Source organism: Scyliorhinus torazame, chromosome 16 (genome assembly GCF_047496885.1).
Source record: "Scyliorhinus torazame isolate Kashiwa2021f chromosome 16, sScyTor2.1, whole genome shotgun sequence".
In the NCBI taxonomy this organism is placed as follows: domain Eukaryota; kingdom Metazoa; phylum Chordata; class Chondrichthyes; order Carcharhiniformes; family Scyliorhinidae; genus Scyliorhinus; species Scyliorhinus torazame.
The window spans coordinates 151589882-151610239 of record NC_092722.1 but is presented as its reverse complement, the minus strand read 5'-3'; the positions used below and the strand labels follow the sequence as shown (position 1 = coordinate 151610239).

At 49.7% G+C, this 20358-nt stretch overlaps 1 protein-coding gene across 1 annotated transcript in view; it reads left to right on the top strand.

Annotated features, from left to right (window-relative positions):
- Positions 1-20358, top strand: part of fank1 (fibronectin type III and ankyrin repeat domains 1) — a 77487-nt gene that overhangs the window by 31637 nt on the left and 25492 nt on the right. The window contains 2 exon segments of the mRNA XM_072477620.1: positions 3044-3125; positions 11887-11961. Of these exon segments, the coding sequence (XP_072333721.1) occupies positions 3044-3125; positions 11887-11961 (157 nt within the window).

The window sequence follows — 20358 nt, the reverse complement described above, 5'->3', positions numbered from 1 at the left end:
CCAGGTTCGCCGACGAGGCAGCCTCGCCATCGGCAGCCCAGCCGTCCCGTCTCAACCCCCCCACCCCACCCCCCCCCCGTCACCCAAGGCCACCCTGTACCCTATACCTGCATTCCATCCCCCCCCCCCCCCCCCGCCCAACACACCCAGCACCTCCCTCCCACTTCCGAGCTTCCCATCAGCTTCATCACAGGGTGTTGGCCTTGGGTTGGCAGTATCAGCAGGTCTGGTCCATGAGATGGAAGATGATGACAGTCTGTAATCATAGAATCATAGAATTTACAGTGCAGAAGGAGGCCATTCAGCCCATTGAGTCTGCACTGGCCCTTGGAAAGAGCACCCCACTTAGGTCCCACACCTCCACCCTATCCCCATTTACCCCTGAAACCCATTAACCCCACCTAAACTTTTTGGACACTAAGGGCAATTTATCATGGCCAATCCACCTAACCCGCACATCTTTGGACTGTGGGAGAAAACCCGAGTACCCGGAGGAAACCCACGCACACACAGGGAGAACATACAGACTCCACACAGACAGTGACCCAAGCAGGGAATCAAACCTGGGACACTGGAGCTGTGAAGCAACTGTGCTAACCACTATGCTACCGTACTGCCCTAATGAGCTCCGATGCTCTGCATCGTTTAACAGAGTCTGACTTCTGCCCTCATGTCCGTCCGGATGATCCCTGCATGTGGGCTAGTTGGCTGGGGATAGGGTGAGGAGGAGGTTTGGGGTTGATCCTGGGTGTGGTGAGTCATGATGTGTCACTCATCAGGTAGACCCTACCACATGATGTCCCCACATCATGAGGGGGGCACAGTAGCACATTGGTTAGCACAGTTGCTTCACAGCTCCTGGGTCCCAGGTTCGATTCCTGGCTTGGGTCAGTGTCTGTGCGGAGTCTGCGTTGGTTTCCTCCGGATGCTCCGGTTTCCTCCCACAGTCCAAAGATGTGCAGGGTAGGTGGATTGGCCATGCTAAATTGCCCTTAGTGTCCAAAAGATTTGGGTGGCGTTGCTGGGTTACGGGGATGGGATGGAGGTATGGGCTTAGGCAGGGTGCTCTTTCCAAGGGCCGATGCATACTCAATGGGCCGAATGGCCTCCTTCTGCACTGTAAATTCTATGATTCTATGATCTCAGGCCCCATCCCCTTCCGCCTCCAAGGGCGACCCCAGGGGGGGTACCCCCGACTGCCGTGGGGGTTCTGGCCCGTGCCATCCTCCAAAGCCCCCTTTTGCATTTGGGTGCACCCGCCCCCCCCCCCCCTCCACTACACCACCCCAGTCTCCTACAGCCCCCCACATGGCACACTCTCTGCACCCAGCCCAGCCCATCCACACCCTTCGGATAGAGGACCGAGGCAGATCGGAACATTGGTAAATAAGGCGAAGGACACCAGCCAGTCCCGCCTCGTAATAAGGTAGCCCTGCATGACACAAGACAGGACGCATGGTGAGATCGTGGGTCGGCGTGGTGTGGTTGGAGGGGTAACTCACATGCCATAGGGACATCACAACGCATTGGAGCCTCACTTTCTAATAATAATCTTTATTGTCACAAGTAGGCTTACATTAACACTGCAATGGTAACTGTGAAAATCCCCTGTTCGCTACATTCCGGCACCTGTTCGGGTACACAGAGGGAGAATTCAGAATGTCCAGTTTGTGGTGATATGCATCACTGTAAATACACAGGGGATTAATGTAAATACACGTAGACTAGATAGACACTAGAGGGAGCACCAGAGACATGACACACAGACATTCAACCAATAGGTCAGTAAGATAGGACATGACCAATGGGCATTCACGATACACATAGCGGTGACACTACCACAGGAGGGCATTACACCAACTCATATAAAAGGACACAGCACACATGCTCAGTCTCTTTCCAGTGGAGACTCTCAGTGAGTACATAGGGTTGATTTGAAACACATCACACCCACCACGTGGATTGTAGCAGACTGGTTCATCAGCCTGAGTAGCTATAGCAGGATTAACAGGAGAGTCGAATCCAAGTAGGAGAATTGTTAATAGTTTAATAAACGTGTTAAACCTATCTCCAAGTCTGAACCTTCCTTTGTCAGAGTGCACATCAAGGAAGCAGCTTATGCTACATCAAGAGCATAACAAAACACAGTTCACCTAAAAGCACGTCTTTCGGGGCATGTGGGAGGAAACCGGAGCACCCGGAAGAAACGCACGCAGACAAGGGGAGAATGTGCAGACTCCGCACAGACAGTGACCCAAGCCGGGAATCGAACCTGGGACCCTGAAGCTGTGAAGCAACAGTGCTACCGTACCACTCCTTTGTTCTCCCATGCCGACCTCCACCTCTGCGACTGCCCACTCTCCCACCCCGCCAAGCATTGCCCTCTGCTCCACGACGGTGAGGGGCACTAGTACCGGAGCCCCCTCTAGTCTTCTTCTGTTTCTGGCGGTTGTGAACAGCCTTCTCCTGGGGGTGGGGGGGAGGGGGTTCATGGGTGTTTGGGTCAGGGTGCTGCCAGGAGCATGGAGCTCGAGATTCACCCCGGCCGCCCTGAGGAGGTTGTGCAGCTTCTTGCGGAACTGCTGTCCGATCCTCTCGATGGGGCCCATGGCACTCACAACCTCTGCCACCTCCACTTGAGCCCGGTTAACATCTTGGGGCCACTCTCTGGGGTGCCATTTTCTTGGCTGGAATGAGAGTGTGTGGGGAAAGACTTAGATGCTGCGGCCGCTTGTCAGGCTCTCCAGTGCCTATCCCTTAACTTGTCCCAATGTTTAGAAGCCAATATTCCTCAAATCCTCCATTCATCACACATGTTACTGCTGACCTGTGAGTTCCTGTGCTAGGATTGGAATTGACAACGTAAACTTTATGCCTCGACTCACAATTCTACCTCTCCCAAGTCCCTCCTTCAAACTTGGATAAATTCTACTCTCCACAATTGTTACTGGGTACAGTAATAAATATTCAATCTTGTTTTATTCTTCCTTTCATGGTTGACATGTAGCTTTTAACCTTTACTTTCTATTCCTTTTACGATTAGGGGAACCAATGAATGGAAAGCATCTGCACCATGCTATAATTAAGAATGATGTCAAGGAAGTATGCCATATATTGCAGTCAGAGTAGGTGACCTTGCTTACATCTGCTCGCTGGTTTACAGCTATTTGCAACAGTGTGGTATTGATTCCCCTTTACTAATCCAGGCTGCGTATTTACGGTTGACAAATTTCAATTGGTTTACTCTGAATTTGATATTCTGTTCCCAAATTATTGCACTTTTACATACAGATACAACGGGCTATATTTTCTTTAACACTCAAAAATTGTTCACAGCTATGCTTATAATTTACCGAGAATCTTAAATTTTCAGCATACAAATGCAACCCAGATTGTTTAATTTCTACATTTCACACTTCCACAGACCGATATCTGTATCATCGTCAGTGCTGGTGTGAAATATATAAAATTTAACATACAGAGGGGCTAGTTTACCCCAATGTACTCCAAATATTACATGAGACAAGGGTGAATTATTTTATTTTTTAACATCGGCACACCCCTAGGATAAAAAATCTCTTCTGCCTTTGCTTTTTGAAGAAGGTGTCCAGCCATAGACCATTTTGCACATGAGGTTAACAAAACAATAATGTTAAAAGGATGAGTTAGAAGTTGGAATCCTACAGCTCAGGGCAGATACCTTTTTTAACCTGAGCAAATATCTCTTTATTGGCTAGAGTGGTAGACAAACCATGCAAGTAAGCCCCAAAAGACGTGCTTGTTAGGTGATTTGGACATTCTGAATTCTCCCTCAGTGTGCACGAACAGGCGCCGGAGTGTAGTGACTAGGGGATTTTCACTGTAATTTCATTGCAGTGTTTTTAAAAAAAATATTTTTTATTCTCCTTTTTCAAATTTTCTCCCAAATTTACAGCCAACATTAAACAAAAATCAGTAATGAATGTAATGTCAATCCCCATAACAATAACAACGATCCCATCCACCCACCAAACACCAGACATTGGTCTGCATGTTAACATAAACAAATGACAAAAAGGAATCAGGAATCACCACCCATAGCACCATTAACACATACAGACCCCTCCTCCCAACCCTCCCAGCCCCCAACCCCCCTAATGTTCGATGTGATCCAATTCTTGAAAGTGCATAATGAATAACGCCCATGAATTGTAGAACCCCTCCATCCTTCCCCTCAGTTCAAATTTGAACTTTTCAAGCGTTCAAAATTCCAGCAGATCCCCCCCGCCACGCCAGGGCACAGGGTGGAGAGGTTGCTCTCCACCCTAACAGGATCTGCCTTCGGGCGATCAACGAGGCGAAGGCTTCAACATCTGCCTCCGCACCCGTTTCCAACCCCGGCTGGTCCGACACCCCGAATATGGCCTCCCGAGGGCCCGGGTCCAGTTTCACGTGCACCACTTTAGAGATTACACCTCCTTCCAGTAATCCTCCAGCTTTGGACAGGACCAAAACATATGAATGTGGTTTGCGGGGCCCCCCCCACAATGTTCACACACATCTTCTACCCCCTCAAAGAGCCGGCTCATCCTCGCCCTTGTGAGGTGCGCTCTATACACCACCTTCAGCTGTATCAGCCGCAAACTCTCACACGAAGTGGAGGCGTTCACCCTCCGGAGCACAGAACCCATCCTCCATACCTTCTCCCAACTCTTCCTCCCACTTTGCCTTGATCCCTTCTAGCGGCACCTTCTCCTCCTCCAAAATAACCCCATAAACCACCGATACTACCCCCTTCTCCAGTCCCCCTGTCGCCAGCACCTCCTCCAGCAATGTGGAAGCCGGCTCTACTGGGAAGGTCTGTATCTCCTTTCTGGCAAAGTCTCGAACCTGCATGTATCTAAATATTTCCCCCTCCTCCAACCCATACTTCGCTCCCAGCTCCTTCAATCCTGCAAAACAACCCCCAAGAAATAAATCTTTTAGTGTCCTAATTCCTTTCTCCTCCCATCTCCGAAAATTTCCGTCCCACTTCCCTGGCTCAAATCTACGGTTCCCCCGAATCGGCATTTCCCTTGACCCTGCCCCCAATCCGAAGTGCTGTCGAGACTGCCTCCAAATTCTCAACGAAGCTATTACTACCGGACTCCCTGAGTATTTCCCCGGGGCCATCGGAAGCGGCGCTGTCGCTAGCGCCTTCAATCCTGGCCCCCTAAACAAACTCTCCTCCATTCTGACCCAATGGGAGTCAACCCCTCTGACCCAGCTCGTACCTTCTCCACATTCACCGCCCAGTAATAATACATCAGGTTCGGAAGACCCAAACCCCCTGCCGACCTTCCCATCTGTAGCAGCACCTTTTTAATTCTGGCCACCTTCCCTCCCCATATGAACGAGGTAATCATCCATTTAATCTCTCTAAAAAATGCCTTTGGCAGGAAAATCGGCAGGCATTGAAAAATAAACAGGAATCGCGGCAACATGTTCATTTTAACCGGCTGTATCCGACCCGCCAGTGACAGAGGGAGACCATCCCACCTTGCCAGATCGGCTTTCACCCTCCCCACCAAACTAGAGCCCCCCCCCGAAACAACCTGCACCCCCAGGTATCTAAAGTGAGTCCCTGCCTTACGGAATGGCAGCCCCCCCCCCCACCACTGCCCCCACCCCCGGCCGAGACACCACAAAATATTCACTCTTGTCTAGATTTAATTTGTACCCTGAGAAAGACCCAAACACTCGGAGCAGCTCCAATATTCCCCCTATTGACACACTTGGTTCTGACACGTATAACAGCAAGTCATCGTCATATAAGGACACCCTATGCTCTACCTCCCCCCCCCCGCATTATTCCTTTCCATACCCCTGAACTTCTTAATGCGATGGCCAATGGCTCAATCGCGAGTGCAAACAGCAGGGGGGACATAGGACATCCCTGCTTAGTCCCACGGTGGAAAGGAAAGTATTCTGAGCTGATGTTGTTTGTGCAGACACTCGCCCTCGGCTCCTTATATAGTAGCTTTACCCAGTCCACAAATCTGGGGCCAATTCCAAACCGCTCTAGGACTGCCATGAAGTACCCCCATTCTACCCGGTCAAACACTTTCTCAGCGTCCAATACCACAACCACCTCTGTTTCCTTCCCCTCTGCCGGTACCATAACCACGTTCAATACCCTTCTAATGTTTGAAAAGAGCTGCCTCCCTCTCACAAACCCCGTCTGATCTTCACCGATCACCTTTGGGAGGTAATCCTCTAGCCAACCCGCCAGTATCTTCAACAATATCTTTGCGTCCACGTTTAAAAGTGCTATGGGCCTATACGACCCACACTCCGTCGGATCCTTATCTTTCTTAAGGAACAGGGAACTCAATGTCTGCCCCAAAGTCTGTGGTAACACCCCCTTCCCTATCGCCTCCTTAAACATCCCCACCATCAGCGGTACCAGCTTATTTTTGAATTATTTATAATATTCCACCGGAAACCCTGCTACCTTCCCTGACTGCATCCTCTCAATCGCATCTTTTATCTCCTGCTCCATTATCGCTCCCTCTAATGTAGCCCTGTCCCCCTCCCCTAACCTTGGGTACTCCAGCCCATCTAGAAATTCCTGCATCTCCCGGCCTCCCCCAAGTGGCTCTGACCTGTACAACCTCTCATAGAATTCCTTAAAAACCTTGTTAATCTGATCTGGAGCTACCACCAACTTCCCTGCCCTGTCCCGCAACTGGACAATTTCCCTTGCCGCAGCGTCCCTACGGAGCTGACCCGCCAACATCGGCCTTCTCGCCATGCTCGTAAACTGCCCCCCTTGCTCGCCTCAATTGGTGTACCGCCTTCCTGGTAGATAGTCGGTCAGAGCTCGCCTGGAGTTCCTTCCTCTTTTCCAACTGCGCTGGGTCCCTACCTACTGCATACCTCCTGTCTACCTCCAGCATCTCAGCTATTACTCTGTGACATTCCAACTTCTCCTCTTTGTCTAGCCTAGCCTTGAACGAGATCACCTCACCCCTTACCATCACCTATAAAGCCTCCCAGACAACCGCCTTTGACACCTTACCTGTGCAGTTAAAACCAACATATTCCTCAATTACTTTTTCAATTTTGTCACAGAATCCTCGGTCCCCCAACAGTCCCGCATCTAACTTCCACCCTGGTCTCTGTACCATCCCTTTCTCCAGTACCATATCTACCCAGTGCGGAGCATGATCTGATATTGCAATTGCCAAGTACTCCGACCCTTTAACTCCAGCCAGTAGCGCCTTCCCCACCATGAAAAGGTCAATCTGCGATTACACCTTTTGGGCCGCCAAGGGTCCACCCTCCCATTTCCACCATTAGCCCAGCCAGTGCCTTTGCCCCCCTTGATGGAACCAGCGAGCGCGGCCGTGACCTGTCCAATTTTGGCTCCTGTACCAAGTTCCAGTCCCCCCCCCCACTATCAGTTTGTGTGTGTCCAAGTCGGGGATGGCCCCACACACCTTCTTCGCGAACCCCACATCGTCCCAATTGGGACCATATACACTTACCAGGGCCACTAGCCTCTCCTCCAGCGTCCCTGTCACAATCACATACCTACCCCCCTGATCTGCATCCACCTTCTCCATCTGGAACCGTACCCTTTTGCTGACCATTACCGCTACCCTTCGAGCTCTTCTGTCAAATCCAGAATGAAACACCTCACTAACCCAGCCCTTTTTAAGTCCTACTTGGTCCTTCACCCTCAGGTGAGTCTCCTGCAGCATTGCTACATCGGCCTTCAAACTTTTAAGATGCGAAAGCACCCTTGACCTTTTGACTCGGCCTCCGAGCCCCCTCACGTTCCACGTGACTATCCTAACTGGGGGTGCCTCACCCTCCCCCCCCTTCTTACCAACATCATCATACCACAGGGCCCCGCCCCATGAGCCTGACCCATCCCTTTCCATTATTAACATCGAACCCCCTCCCAGAATCCCCCCCCTGCACTTCCCCTCGAAAACATCTCACCCAGTATCGATCCCCCCCCCCCCCAACTTGCTCGCCTCGTAGGCCCATCAAAACCTGCTAACCAGGGTAATTTCATTGCAGTGTTAAGCCTACTTGTGACACTAATAAAGATTATTATTAAATATTTAAATCCCATGAATGCAATAAAGGATATGGTAGCGTACGTATGTATTATGGTTATGATACCGGACCTGCATCCTAGCAGCTGTGAGTTCAAATCCCACCATGGTGAGTTGTGAAATTGAACTCTATTTATCCTCTGGCACTAAGAAGAATAACCATGAAAGTCTTTGATTATCATCAAATCTCACCAAGTTAAATAAATACCCCAGGAGAGAGAGTCTGCACCACCCCTAACCTGACCTACATTTACAACTCGAACTTTAATGCTATAGGGCATAACTTTAATGTTATGGCCAGACTGCGCCTGCAAAACTGCTCACCGCGGTGCAGGGTGGCTGATAAAAACCAGGAGACCCCGTCCCCAGGATCTACCCGGCTCGCAACGCCACGTGAGATCTAACACAATCTCGCAAGATGTTGCGATGTAAATCCTGCCATTGTGGACAGGATCACTTTTTAGAAAATCTGCTTATCATAGTGAGACAGCGAGTCTCTCTGTAATGTTCAGATCCGTGAAGTACCTGAGTTGACCAGATGGAATGGCACACGTGGTGGTCTCCCAGGGATCAGAAGCCCCCGGGTGCATACCTTGGGCAGAGGGCACCCTGGCACTGCTGGAATCACCAAGGCACCCTGACACGTCCAGCCCGGCACTCTGACACTGCCAGCTGGCATGGGCACTGCCAGGGTGTTAGGTTGGCACTGCACAAGGAGCAGCTGACGTTTTTTGCGCGGGTGTGATCAGGCCAGGGGTGCCCTGCGTGGGTGTTCGGTGGGGGGCCATGGAACCTCCCATTGTGTGCTGGAGCTTGGGGGGCGGTCAGGAGTCGCTTCGGGGCCTCAGATATCAGGATGCCATTTAAAAATGACGTCCCGATCTCTCACCACACTGAGGAGTTCTGGCGAGCGGGTTTCCTCACTATACAAAATGGGGTTATGCGTGACCTCATTGAGGCCCATCATAGATTATCATAGAATTTACAGTGCAGAAGGAGGCCATTCAGCCTATCGAGTCTGCACCGGCTCTTGGAAAGAGCACCCTACCCAAGGTCAACACCGCCACCCTATCCCCATAACCCAGTAACCCCACCCAACACTAAGGGCAATTTTGGACACTAAGGGCAATTTATCATGGCCAATCCACCTAACCCGCACATCTTTGGACCGTGGGAGAAAACCGGAGCACCCGGAGGAAACCCCCGCACACACGGGGAGGATGTGCAGACTCCGCACAGACAGTGACCCAAACCAGAATCGAACCTGGGACCCTGGAGCTGTGAAGCAATTGTGTTATCCACAAGGCTACTGTGCTGCCCCTAACCCTATCATCAAACGCGAGTCGCGTGTCTTGTGGTTCTCGGCGATGAAAACTCCGGGAAACACGCAGCTAAACGTGCTCGCTATGGGTCTTTGTTCCCATTTCGTTTAATCGCGCCAATAGGAGAAGTAAATGTGGTTGCAGAAAGTTCCAGTCTAGCGGCTATGTCCTTTAGGACCCAGCCTGCTCGGTCTGTGGTGGTACCACTGGGCCAGTCCTGGTGATGGACATTGAAGACCCCCACCCAGAGTACATTCTGCACCCTGCCACCCTCGGTGCTGCCTCAAAGTGGTGTTCAACATGGGGCAGCACGTATTGAGCAGCTGACAGTGGACAGTATGTGGTAATCAACAGGATTCTTTGCCCATGTTTGACCCCGTGCCATGATACTTCGTGGGCTCCAGAGTCAATGTTGAGGACTCCCAGGGTAACTCCCTCCCAACTATATACCACTGCACTGCCATCTCTACTCATAGATCATATAATTCATAGAATTTACAGTGCAGAAGGAGGCCATTCAGCCCATTGAGTCTGCACCGGTCCTTGGAAAGAGCACCCTACTTAAGCCCCACTCCACCACCCTATCCTCCTTTATCCCCGTAACCCAGTAACCCCACCTAACCTTTTTGGACATTAAGGGCAATTTAGAATGTCCAATCCACCTAACTTGCACATCTTTGGACTGTGGGAAGAAACCGGAGCACCCGGAGGAAACCCACGGGGAGAACGTGCAGACTCCACACATACAGTGACCCAAGCCGGGATTGTTACCTGGGACCCTGGAGCTGGAGCTAACCACGATGCTACCATGCTGCCCACGACAGGACATACCCAGGAATGGTGAGGGGTTGATGATTGTGGTGTCTCGGACATTGGGCGTCATTCTCCGACCCCCCGCCGGGTTGGAGAATTGCCGGGGGCTGCCGTGAATCCCGCCCCCGCTGGTTGCCGAAGTCTCCGGTACCGGATATTCGGCGGGGGCAGGAATCGGGCCGCGCCGGTTGGCGGGCCCCCCCGCTCGATTCTCCGGCCCGGATGGGCCGAAGTCCCACCGATAAATTGCCTGTCCCGCCGGCGTGGATTAAGCCACCTTTTGAACGGCGGGACAAGGTGGCGTGGGCGGGCTCCGGGGTCCTGGGGGGGGGGGGCGGGGCAATCTGGCCCCGGGGGGTGCCCCCACGGTGGCCTGGCCCGCGATCGGGGCCCACCAATCCACGGGCGGGCCTGTGCCGTGGGGGCACTCTTTCCCTTCCGCCTCCGCCACGGTCTCCACCATGGCGGAGGTGGAAGAGACTCCCTCCACTGCGCATGCGCGGGAAACTGTCAGCGGCCGCCGACGCTCCCGCGCATGCGCCGCCCGAGATGTCATTTCCGCGCCAGCTGGCGGGGCAACAAAGGCCGTTTCCGCCAGCTGGCGGGGCGGAAATCCCTCCGGCGTCGGCCTAGCCCCTCAATGTTGGGGCTCAGCCCCCAAAGATGCGGATCATTCCGCATCTTTGGGGCGGCACGATGCCCATCTGATTGGCGCCGTTTTGGGCGCCAGTCGGCGGACATCGCGCCGTTTGGGTAGAATTTCGCCCATTATCTGTAAGGTACAATTCCGTGAGTATGATTATGTCAGGATGTTGTTTGACTAGTCTGTCAGACAGCTCTCCCAGTTTTGGCACGGGCCACCAGATGTTAGAAAAGAGGACTTACAGGGTGGACAGAGCTGGGTTTGCCATTGTCGTTTCCAGTGTCTGGGTGGCCTGTTTGGTTCCATTCCTTTGTGTTTTGATGTTGAGTAAAACTGAGTGGCTTGCTAGGGCATTGCGGTGAACAGTTAAAAGTCAAACACATTGCTGTGAGTCTGGAATAACATGAAGGCCAGACCAGGTAAAAATGGCAGGTTTCCTTCCCTAAATGGCATTAGTGAACCAGATGGGTTTTTATGACAATCGACAATGTCTTCATGGTCACCTTTAGACTTTTTATTCCAGATGTTCCATTGAGTTTTGAAGTCCATCATCTGCCATGATGGGATTCGAGCCCGGGTCCCTAGCCGATTACCCTGGGCCTCTGGATTACTAATCCAGCGACAATATCACTGTGCCACCACCTCCCCTAAATTACATATTCAAAGGACTCCAATTACATATAATAGTGCCTAATATATGACAACTATATCTGGAAAGCTCAAATGATAACCTGAATTCTAAATGATTTGTAAACTTACTCACTTTATAAGAAATAATGCCCAGCAAATCCAATTGCCTCAGCACTAATCAGTCCTCTTCATACGTTTTAATATGGGAGTTTTCTTTGTCCCTTTCCTGAAATTTAGATCTTGCTCTGTGGGTATCAGCCTCCCACCGAACTGCTCATTCTTCCAAGGGTGGGTATAAAAAGCCAGCAGGGTATTTAAAATTGAAAAGAGGTTTTCTGCTGTCCAAAAGTTCAAAAGAATTTCACTGTGAACATTCTTATTACTCTTTCAGAAATGTGAAGGTGGACGTCCTTGATGAGCTTGGGTTCCCTCCGCTTGTGTTAGCTTCTCAGAAAGGATACCAAAGGTATTCAGTCATGTAATGGACACAGCATTTCATAGTGGTTCAGTGATAAAATGCTGGCTTTAATTTCCTGTGGTTACTGAATTTCCATGTTTATATGTCAATACGTACATTTCCTGAGTCTTATGTTTGAAATCCCTGGAATTTCCTGCAGCCTCTAACAATGTATCATTAGATTGACAGTGACAGATTCCACACCAAAATAAGTAAAACGGTTTTTTTAAAAACTGAAAATAATGGACATTTAAAATGAATACAAAAAAATGTTGGTGATAGTGTTACTCCTGTTGTCGACTTTTACTATTAGCTTTTCCGATACAAAGACATCAGGGGCGGGATTCTCCGACCCCCCTGCCGGGTCGGAGAATCGTAGGGGGTCGGCGTGAATCCCGCCCCTGCCGTCCTCCGAATTCTCCGGCCCCCCAAAAATCGCCCCAGCGTGAATCGCGCCGCCCGCCTCGGAGAATGGCGGGGACCGGCGCAACTCAATGGGCCCCGGGGTCCCCCGAATTCTCCGGCCTGCGATGGGCCGAAGTCCCACCGGTGTTTTTTGCCAGTCCCGCCGATGTAAATTGGTGTAGGTCCTTACTGGCGGAACCTGGCGGCGCGGGCGGCCTCCAGGGTTCTCGGGGATCTGGCCACAGGTGGTGCCCCCACGGTGGTCTCGCCCGCAATCGGGGCCCACCGTCCGCGGGCAGGCCTGTGCCATGGGGGGACTCTATTCCTCTGCATCGGCCGCTGTGGTCCTCCGCGATGGCCGATGCGGAGACGAACCCTCCCGCGCATGCGCCGGGATGATGCCAGCACACGCTGGCACTCCCGCGCATGCGCCAATTTGCGCAGGCCGGCGGAGGCACTTCGGCGCCGGTTGGCATGGTGCCAAGCCCCTTCCCCGCCGGCCAGCGGGGCACAAACCACACTGGGGCGGGCCTAGCCCCTGAAGGAGTGGAGGATTCCTCACCTTTGGGGCGTCCGATGCCGGAGTGATTCACGCCACTCCTCGGCGCTGGGACCCCCCGCCACGCCGGATAGGGGAGAATCCTGCCCCAGTTCTTTTTTTCCAGTATTTCTTTTTAAAACTGCCTTGTTTCTATTCTATTGGTGCTTTGCACTCAACATTTGGAGCCATGATTTTGGAATTAATTTGAGATGTCTCAATCATATGGCTGTTTCCTGGTGGGCTAGCCTAGAAATGCACAGCTTGCACATTTTAAGGATCTGTTTACATTTTAGCCATGGCACTGTTGTGAGATCTGTCGTGACGATCCCCACATTAAAAAAAAAGAGTTTTCCTATATTTGCAAGAATGTGCAATGTAAAAGAAATAATTGAAAGCATCCTTCAAAAGTTCTTGTTGGTTTCTGTGTGGTCTCTATCTCAATCTATCAAACCAAGTCAGCCACGGGATGGTTTTAGAAAGATTTCAGAAGGTGCGCCAACTCAAACAGTACTGGAAGGTAAAATCTCTCTTAGGGTTTAAACTCTGCAGATGAAAATTATATCAACTGCCCCTGAGGCTATGCAACACATGTAGAAAACCAGATGGTGCAAGGTTGATGTGTAGAGAAAGAAAATGTATAGAACAATCACAGATGTGAAATAGGATGTAAGGTAAGAAGGTCACCAATATTTTGAGAACAGAATTTTAGGGAATTAATCCTGAGCTAATCCCTCAACGCATTAGTAATTGTGTGCAGATGAGGAGAAAGGAAAATTCAAAATACCACTCTTTATATTAAGTGTTTGGAATACCTGATAACACCAACAATCGTATCTGTTGTGATTCTTTATGCACAGCATTTAGAAAATGGTTCTTTCAAAAAATTATGTTAAAATTGTAATTGTTTTAATAATATAACTTTTATTCGTGGTACGAACCATTATCTGGACATTTTGATGTAGTACCCCATCTGGGACTGTCACCAGGGCAACCCACTGGCAAATTAACCACTTGTGAATTCTGAATCTGGGATACTTGTGGGAAAAATTGTCTCTTTGACAGTCCCACTATTTATTATGAATAAACACGCATGAAGAAAGGGACTAAGAGAATTGGAGCTGCACACTTCTGCTGCCTCCGCAGTCACAGGTTAGAGTTTTATACTATATCTTGCAATTCAGCTAAAACCTGATCCTCAAAATGGAGAATGTTTGAGTTGATTTATTTGTTCCATATAAAATCACAACAGTTTACAGGTGGGTGATCTCTAGACAGCTAGTTAATCATAACCCGAAAAAACTTGCTATCTGCACATTTAAAAGAAACACATTTGCAGTCACATTTAAGCTTCATACTTCGCCAAGTTTGATGCCGTAAAAGCTTTACGGCCATTTATGTAAACGTTGTACTGGCAATTATTTATGTTTCGTTGAAACATTTCTGTCAGTATTTACTATGCGTGTAATGAGGAAATCACAAACACCAGCAACTTCAATAGTTTATGTTGTTTTACTTCATGTGCAATGAGCAAATATTGGCTGACATAACCACTAAATTATGCTATGTATAATTTAATGTTTGTGACCTTCATTCCCCTAGTACAAAGCAACCTTGCTCCCCAGGGAAAGGTGATGATGGCTAATATTGAGTTGGCAGCTTACAAACATACATTGTTTGCGTGATTGCCAGAGGACACAGTTTAAAAATTGGGGGTCTACCATTTATGACTGTGATGAGGGGATATTTTTTGTCTCTCTCAGAGGGTCATTAGTCCGTGGAATTCTCTTCTCCAGAGTGCAGAGGAGGCTGGATTATTGAATATATTCAAGGCTGAGTTAGATTGATCAGAGCAACCAGGACCATTTACCAGGGAGGAACAGGCTTGAGGGGCCAAATGGCCTACTCCTGCTCCTAAGTCTTGTCTTCTTGTGAAATCATATCAAAGTATTTCGCAAAATCAATGAAATCCTGTGAGACAGTACAGAATGAAAAAGGGCAGGTGATGATTTGGGAATATGAACATGACAAGAATGAAATAGGTTGGAACAACTGAACAGAATAGTACAAGGAAAGATGGGATGTGGTGATAAAGTCTGAGGGCAAAAGGATAGCATAAGAGCTATAACATATAAAAATATAAATTCTTGGAATACGGTATCACTAGCCAGGCTCACAGTTACTGTCATTTCCAAACTGATCTGAGATTTTGGAGAGCTTCCTGCTTGTCTGTGTGATGGAGGTACTGCCACAATGCTGTTAGGTTAAGATGTTGACTCAGTGCTGATGGAGGAACGGTGAAATGTGTTCAAGTTAGGATGGTGGGTGACTTGGTGGAAAATACAGAGATGATAATGTTCCCATGCACCTGTTGGCAGATGTCGCAGTTGTGGGAATACTTTCAAAGAAGCCTTGGTGAGTTGCATCGAGGAGCTATTTCACACCACGCCATGGTGCGCTGGTGCTGTAGGGAGTGCATGTCTAAGGTGGTGGATGGGTTGCTGATCAAAGCAGGGTACCTTGCTCTGATTGGTGTGTGAGTTGAATTGGGATGAGATTGGACAGGGTTAATAGGAGGGGGCCGATAAAATAAGAGAGAATAGGTATCGCACAACCTGGAAAAGAGTGGTAACGTGAAAGAAACAAATACCAGTGACGGGATTTCACAGAATCATAGAATTTACAGCATAGAAGGAGGCCATTTGGCCCATCGAGTCTGCACCGGCTCTTGGAAAGAGCACCCTCCCAAGCCCACACTGCCACCCTATCCCCATAACCCAGTAACCCCACCCAACACTAAGGGCAATTTTGGGCACTAAGGGCAATTTAGCATGGCCAATCCACCTAACCTGCACATCTTTGGACTGTGGGAGGAAACTGGAGCACCCGGAGGAAACCCACGCAGACACGGGGAGAGCGTGCAGACTCCGCACAGGCAGTGACCCAAGCCGGGAATCGAACCTGGGACCCTGGAGCTGTGAAGCAATTGTACTAACCATTATGCTACCGTGCTGCCCCAAGGACCAGGATTTGTGGACTTCCATGACAGCCTAACTGGCGCCACACCTGGACCGATCCAGCAACTGTGGAGGGGCTAGCACTGGTGCCACATTGGATACAAGAAATTCCAATGAGAAACGGTGTGGGCTTCACCGGATTCGCGATTGACACTCAGGAGGCTGATAAGCTGCAGCCGCATATACACACTGCACTCCCCACACACACCATCCCAGATTACAGCAAGGAGAGCGGCCCAAGATTCACCAGTGCCAAGCTTGAGACCCTCCTGGACGCCATAGAGGAGAGGCGGGCTACGCTGTATCCCAGCCCGGGAAGGAGGCTGCCAGCCACTGCCGTTCGCGAAGGGGCCGGAATTGTTGAGTGTGCCAGAATGAAGGCGTCATGCACAGTGCCCGGGTATCAGGCACAGACATGCATGATGCACACCTGATGGTCACACACCAGCTGCACATTGATCGAGTAGAATCTCTTTCGGTTTGTGTAGATCGACCTGTCATTTGCAGGTGCTCATAGGGCGATATGCATCCCATTGATCATCACCTGGACTCTGGGCATCTCAGGGATGGAGGCGAACCCCGCTGCCCAGGCATACTGGTGGGCTCGGTCCACATTGAAATTGATAAATTGATGTATAATGCCGACTGGACAGATAGGGCATCCGTGGATGCACCTGTACACCGAGCTCTGTGAGATCCCGGACAGGTCCCCACTTGGCACCTGCAAGGTGCCTGTTGTGTAGACGTTCAGGGCAACCGTCAGTTTGATGGCCACCAGGAACGTGTGTCCTCCCCCATTCCCCCATAGTGTCAGGTGCGCCATGATCTGGCAGCTCTGTCGCACTGTCCCTCTGCTTAGCCGGAGTCTTCAACGGCTTGCACGGTCCGGCAGGTCCTCGAGTGACAGGCGCTGCAGGTACACATGAGGCCTCATGCGGCGCCGCCTTTGCACCTCCTCCTCCTTCTCGGCCTGTTGGCCAGCCAGCTTTCCATCCTCCTTGGCTGCCTCCTGTTCCGCAGCTGCATGCTCCGCTGCTGCAGCTTTCTCCTCCTCGCCAACTCCAGCTCGTCCAGCCACAGGGCATCCCCCAGGACAGATGGTGGGTGAAACTAGAACGAGGGGGCATAGCCTCAAAATAAGGGTGAGCAGATTAAGGACTGAGTTGAGAAGGAACTTCTTCACCCAAAGGGTTGTAAATCTGTGGAATTCATTGCCCAGTGAAGCAGTTGAGGCTACCTCCTTGAATGTTTTTAAGGAAAAGATAGATCTTTGAACAGTAAAGGAATTATGGGCGGTTAAGTGGAGCTGAGTCCACAAAAAGATCAACCATAATCTATTAAATGGCGGAGCAGGCTCAAGGGGCCAGATGGCCTACTGCTGCTCCTGGTTCTTATTATGTTCTCTCCCTCATCAGCCACGGCGCCAGTTTCACGATTTTTAAAAGCACAAGTGAACCGCGCCATCAGGAATTCAGAGGCGGAGAATCGCGGAGGTCCTGGAGAATACAGGGTCAGGCCCGCTAATGATATGCCAACGGTGTTTACTGTACGTGCGGAGTGGAACGCATTGACGCTGCTGTTGAGGAGAATTGCGATTTGGCGTGAAACCGACGCCCGCCACGATTCTCCTCGCAATGGTGTTTCCCAATTCCGGCATCAAAGAACAAAGAAAATTACAGCACAGGAACAGGCCCTTTGGCCCTCCAAGCCTGCACTGAACCTGCTGCCCATCTGAACTAAAACCCTCTACCCTTCCGGGGACCATATTCCTCAGTTCCCATCCCGTCCTGTTCATGTATTTGTCAAGACGCCACTTAAAAGTCGCTATCGTATCTGCTTCCGTTATTTCCCTCGGCAGCGAGTTCCAGGCTCCCACCACCCTCTGTGTAAAAAATTTCACGTGCACATCTTCTTTAAGTCTTGCCCCTTGCACCTTAAACCTATGCCCCCTAGTAATTGACTCTTCCACCCTGGGAAAAACCTCTGACTATCCACTCTGTCCATGTTTCTCATAATCTTGTAGATTCGATCAAGTCGCCCCTCAACCTCCGTCGTTCCAGTGAGAACAAACCAAGTTTCTCCAACCTCTCCTCATAGGTAATGCCCTCTATATCAGGCAACATCCTGGTAAATCTTTTCTGTACCCTCTCCAAAGCCTCCATATTCTTCATAGTGTGACAACCAGAATTGAACACTATATTCAAAGTGCGGCCAACTAAGGTTTTATAAAGCTGCAACATCACTTACTAATTTTCAAACTCAATGCCCTGGCCGATGAAGGCAAGCATTCCGTATCCCTTCTTGACTACCTTCTCCACCTACGCTGCCATTTTCAGTGACCTTGTACCTATACACCCAGATCTCTCTGCCTATCAATACTCTTAAGGGTTCTGTCATTACTGTATATTTCCCATCTGTATTAGACCTTCCAAAATGCATAACCTCACATTTGTCTGGATTAAATTCCATCTGCCATCTCTCCACTCAAGTCTCCAACCGATCTATATCCTGCTGTATCCTCTGACGGTCCTCATTGCTATTCGCAATTCCACCAACCTTTGTGTCATCCACAAATCAAACAGTAACATTTTCCTCGAAATCATTTATATATATTATGAATAGCAAAGGTCCCAGCACTGATCCCTGAGGAGCGCCACTAGTCCCAACCCTCCATACAGAAACGCTACTCTTCTGTAAATGAGCCAGTTCTGTATCCACCTTGCCAGCTCAGCTCTGATCCCGTGCAACTTCACCTTCTGTACCAGTCTGCCATGAGGGAGCTTGTCAAAGGCCTTACTGAAGTCCATGTAGACAACATTCACTGTCGTACCCTCATCAATCATCTTCGTCACTTCCTTGAAAAACTCAATCAAGTTCGTGAGACACAACCTTCCCTTCGCAATACCATGCTGCTTCTCACTAATAGGTCACTTATTTCCAAGTGGGAGTAAATCCTGGCTCGAAGAATCCTCTCCAATAATTTCCACTGACGTAAGGCTCACCGGCCTGTAATTACCTGGATTATCCTTGCTACCCTTCTTAAACAAAGGAACAAAATTGGCTATTCTCCAATCCTCTGGGACCTTTCCTGTAGCCAGTGAGGATACAAAGATTTCTCTCAAGGCCCCAGCAATTTCCTCCAATGCCTCCCTCAGTATTCTGGGGTATATCCCATCAGGCCCAGGGGACTTGTTTCCCTTAAAGTTTTTCAAGACTCCAATACCTCCTCCTCTATGATCTCAACATGACCCAAACTATCTAACCCCCCCCCAGACTCATCATCCACCAAGTCATTCTCTTTGGTGAATACTGATGCAAAGTACTCATTTAATACCTTGCCCGTTTCCTCTGGAACCATGCAGATTCTCTCCTCTGTCCTTGAGTGGGCTACCCTCTTGCTCCTTATATATGTATAAAAAGTCTTGGGATTTTCCTTAATCCTGCTGGCTACTGACTTCTTCTGGCCCTTTTTAGCCCTCCTGACTCCTTGCTTGTTTCTTTCTACTTTCCTTGTATTCCACACTTGCTTTGTGTGTTCCCAGCCTCCTAGCCTTGCCAAATGCTTCCTTTTCTTTTCGACTAGGTTCACAATATCTCTCGTTATCCAAGGTTCCTGAAGCTTGCCATACTTATCCTTCATCCTTACAGGAACGGCACGTGCCGGTCCTGAATTCCTTTCAATTTACACATGAAAGCCTCCCACATGCCATGTTGATTTTCCCTCAAACATCTGCGCCCAATCGACATTCTTCAGTTCCTGCCTAATATTGTTGTAATTAGGGCAGCACGGTGGCGCAGTGGTAGCACTGCAGTCTCACAGCGCCGAGGTCCCAGGTTCGATCCCGGCTCTGGGTCACTGTCCGTGTGGAGTTTGCACATTCTCCCCGTGTTTGCGTGGTTTCGTCCCCACAACCCAAAGATGTGCAAGGTAGGTGAATTGAACATGCTAAATTGCCCCTTAATTGGAAAAAATGAATTGAGTACTCTTAATTTCTTTTTTAAAAAATAATAAAATAATATTGTTGTAATTAGCCTCCTCCCAATTTAGCACCTTCACCTGAGCACTACACTTATCTTTACCCATCAGTACCTTAAAGCTTACTAAATTATAGTTATTGTTCCTGAACTACTCCCCTACTGAAACATCGGCCACCTGGCCGGACTCATTCTCGAATATCAGGTCCAGTACGGCCCCTTCCCTAGTTGGACTATCTACATACTGTTTCAAGAAGCCCACTTGGATGCTCCTTACAAACTCTGCCCCATTCACGCCCCTAGCATTAAGTGAGTCCCAGTCAATATAGGGGAAGTTAAAATCACCCACCATCCTGTTACTTTTACACCATGCCAAAATCTGCCTACATATCTGTTCCTCTATCTCCCGCTGGCTGTTGGAAGGCCGATAGTATAACCCCAGCCGACGGAGAATCCAGCCCCAGAATTTTA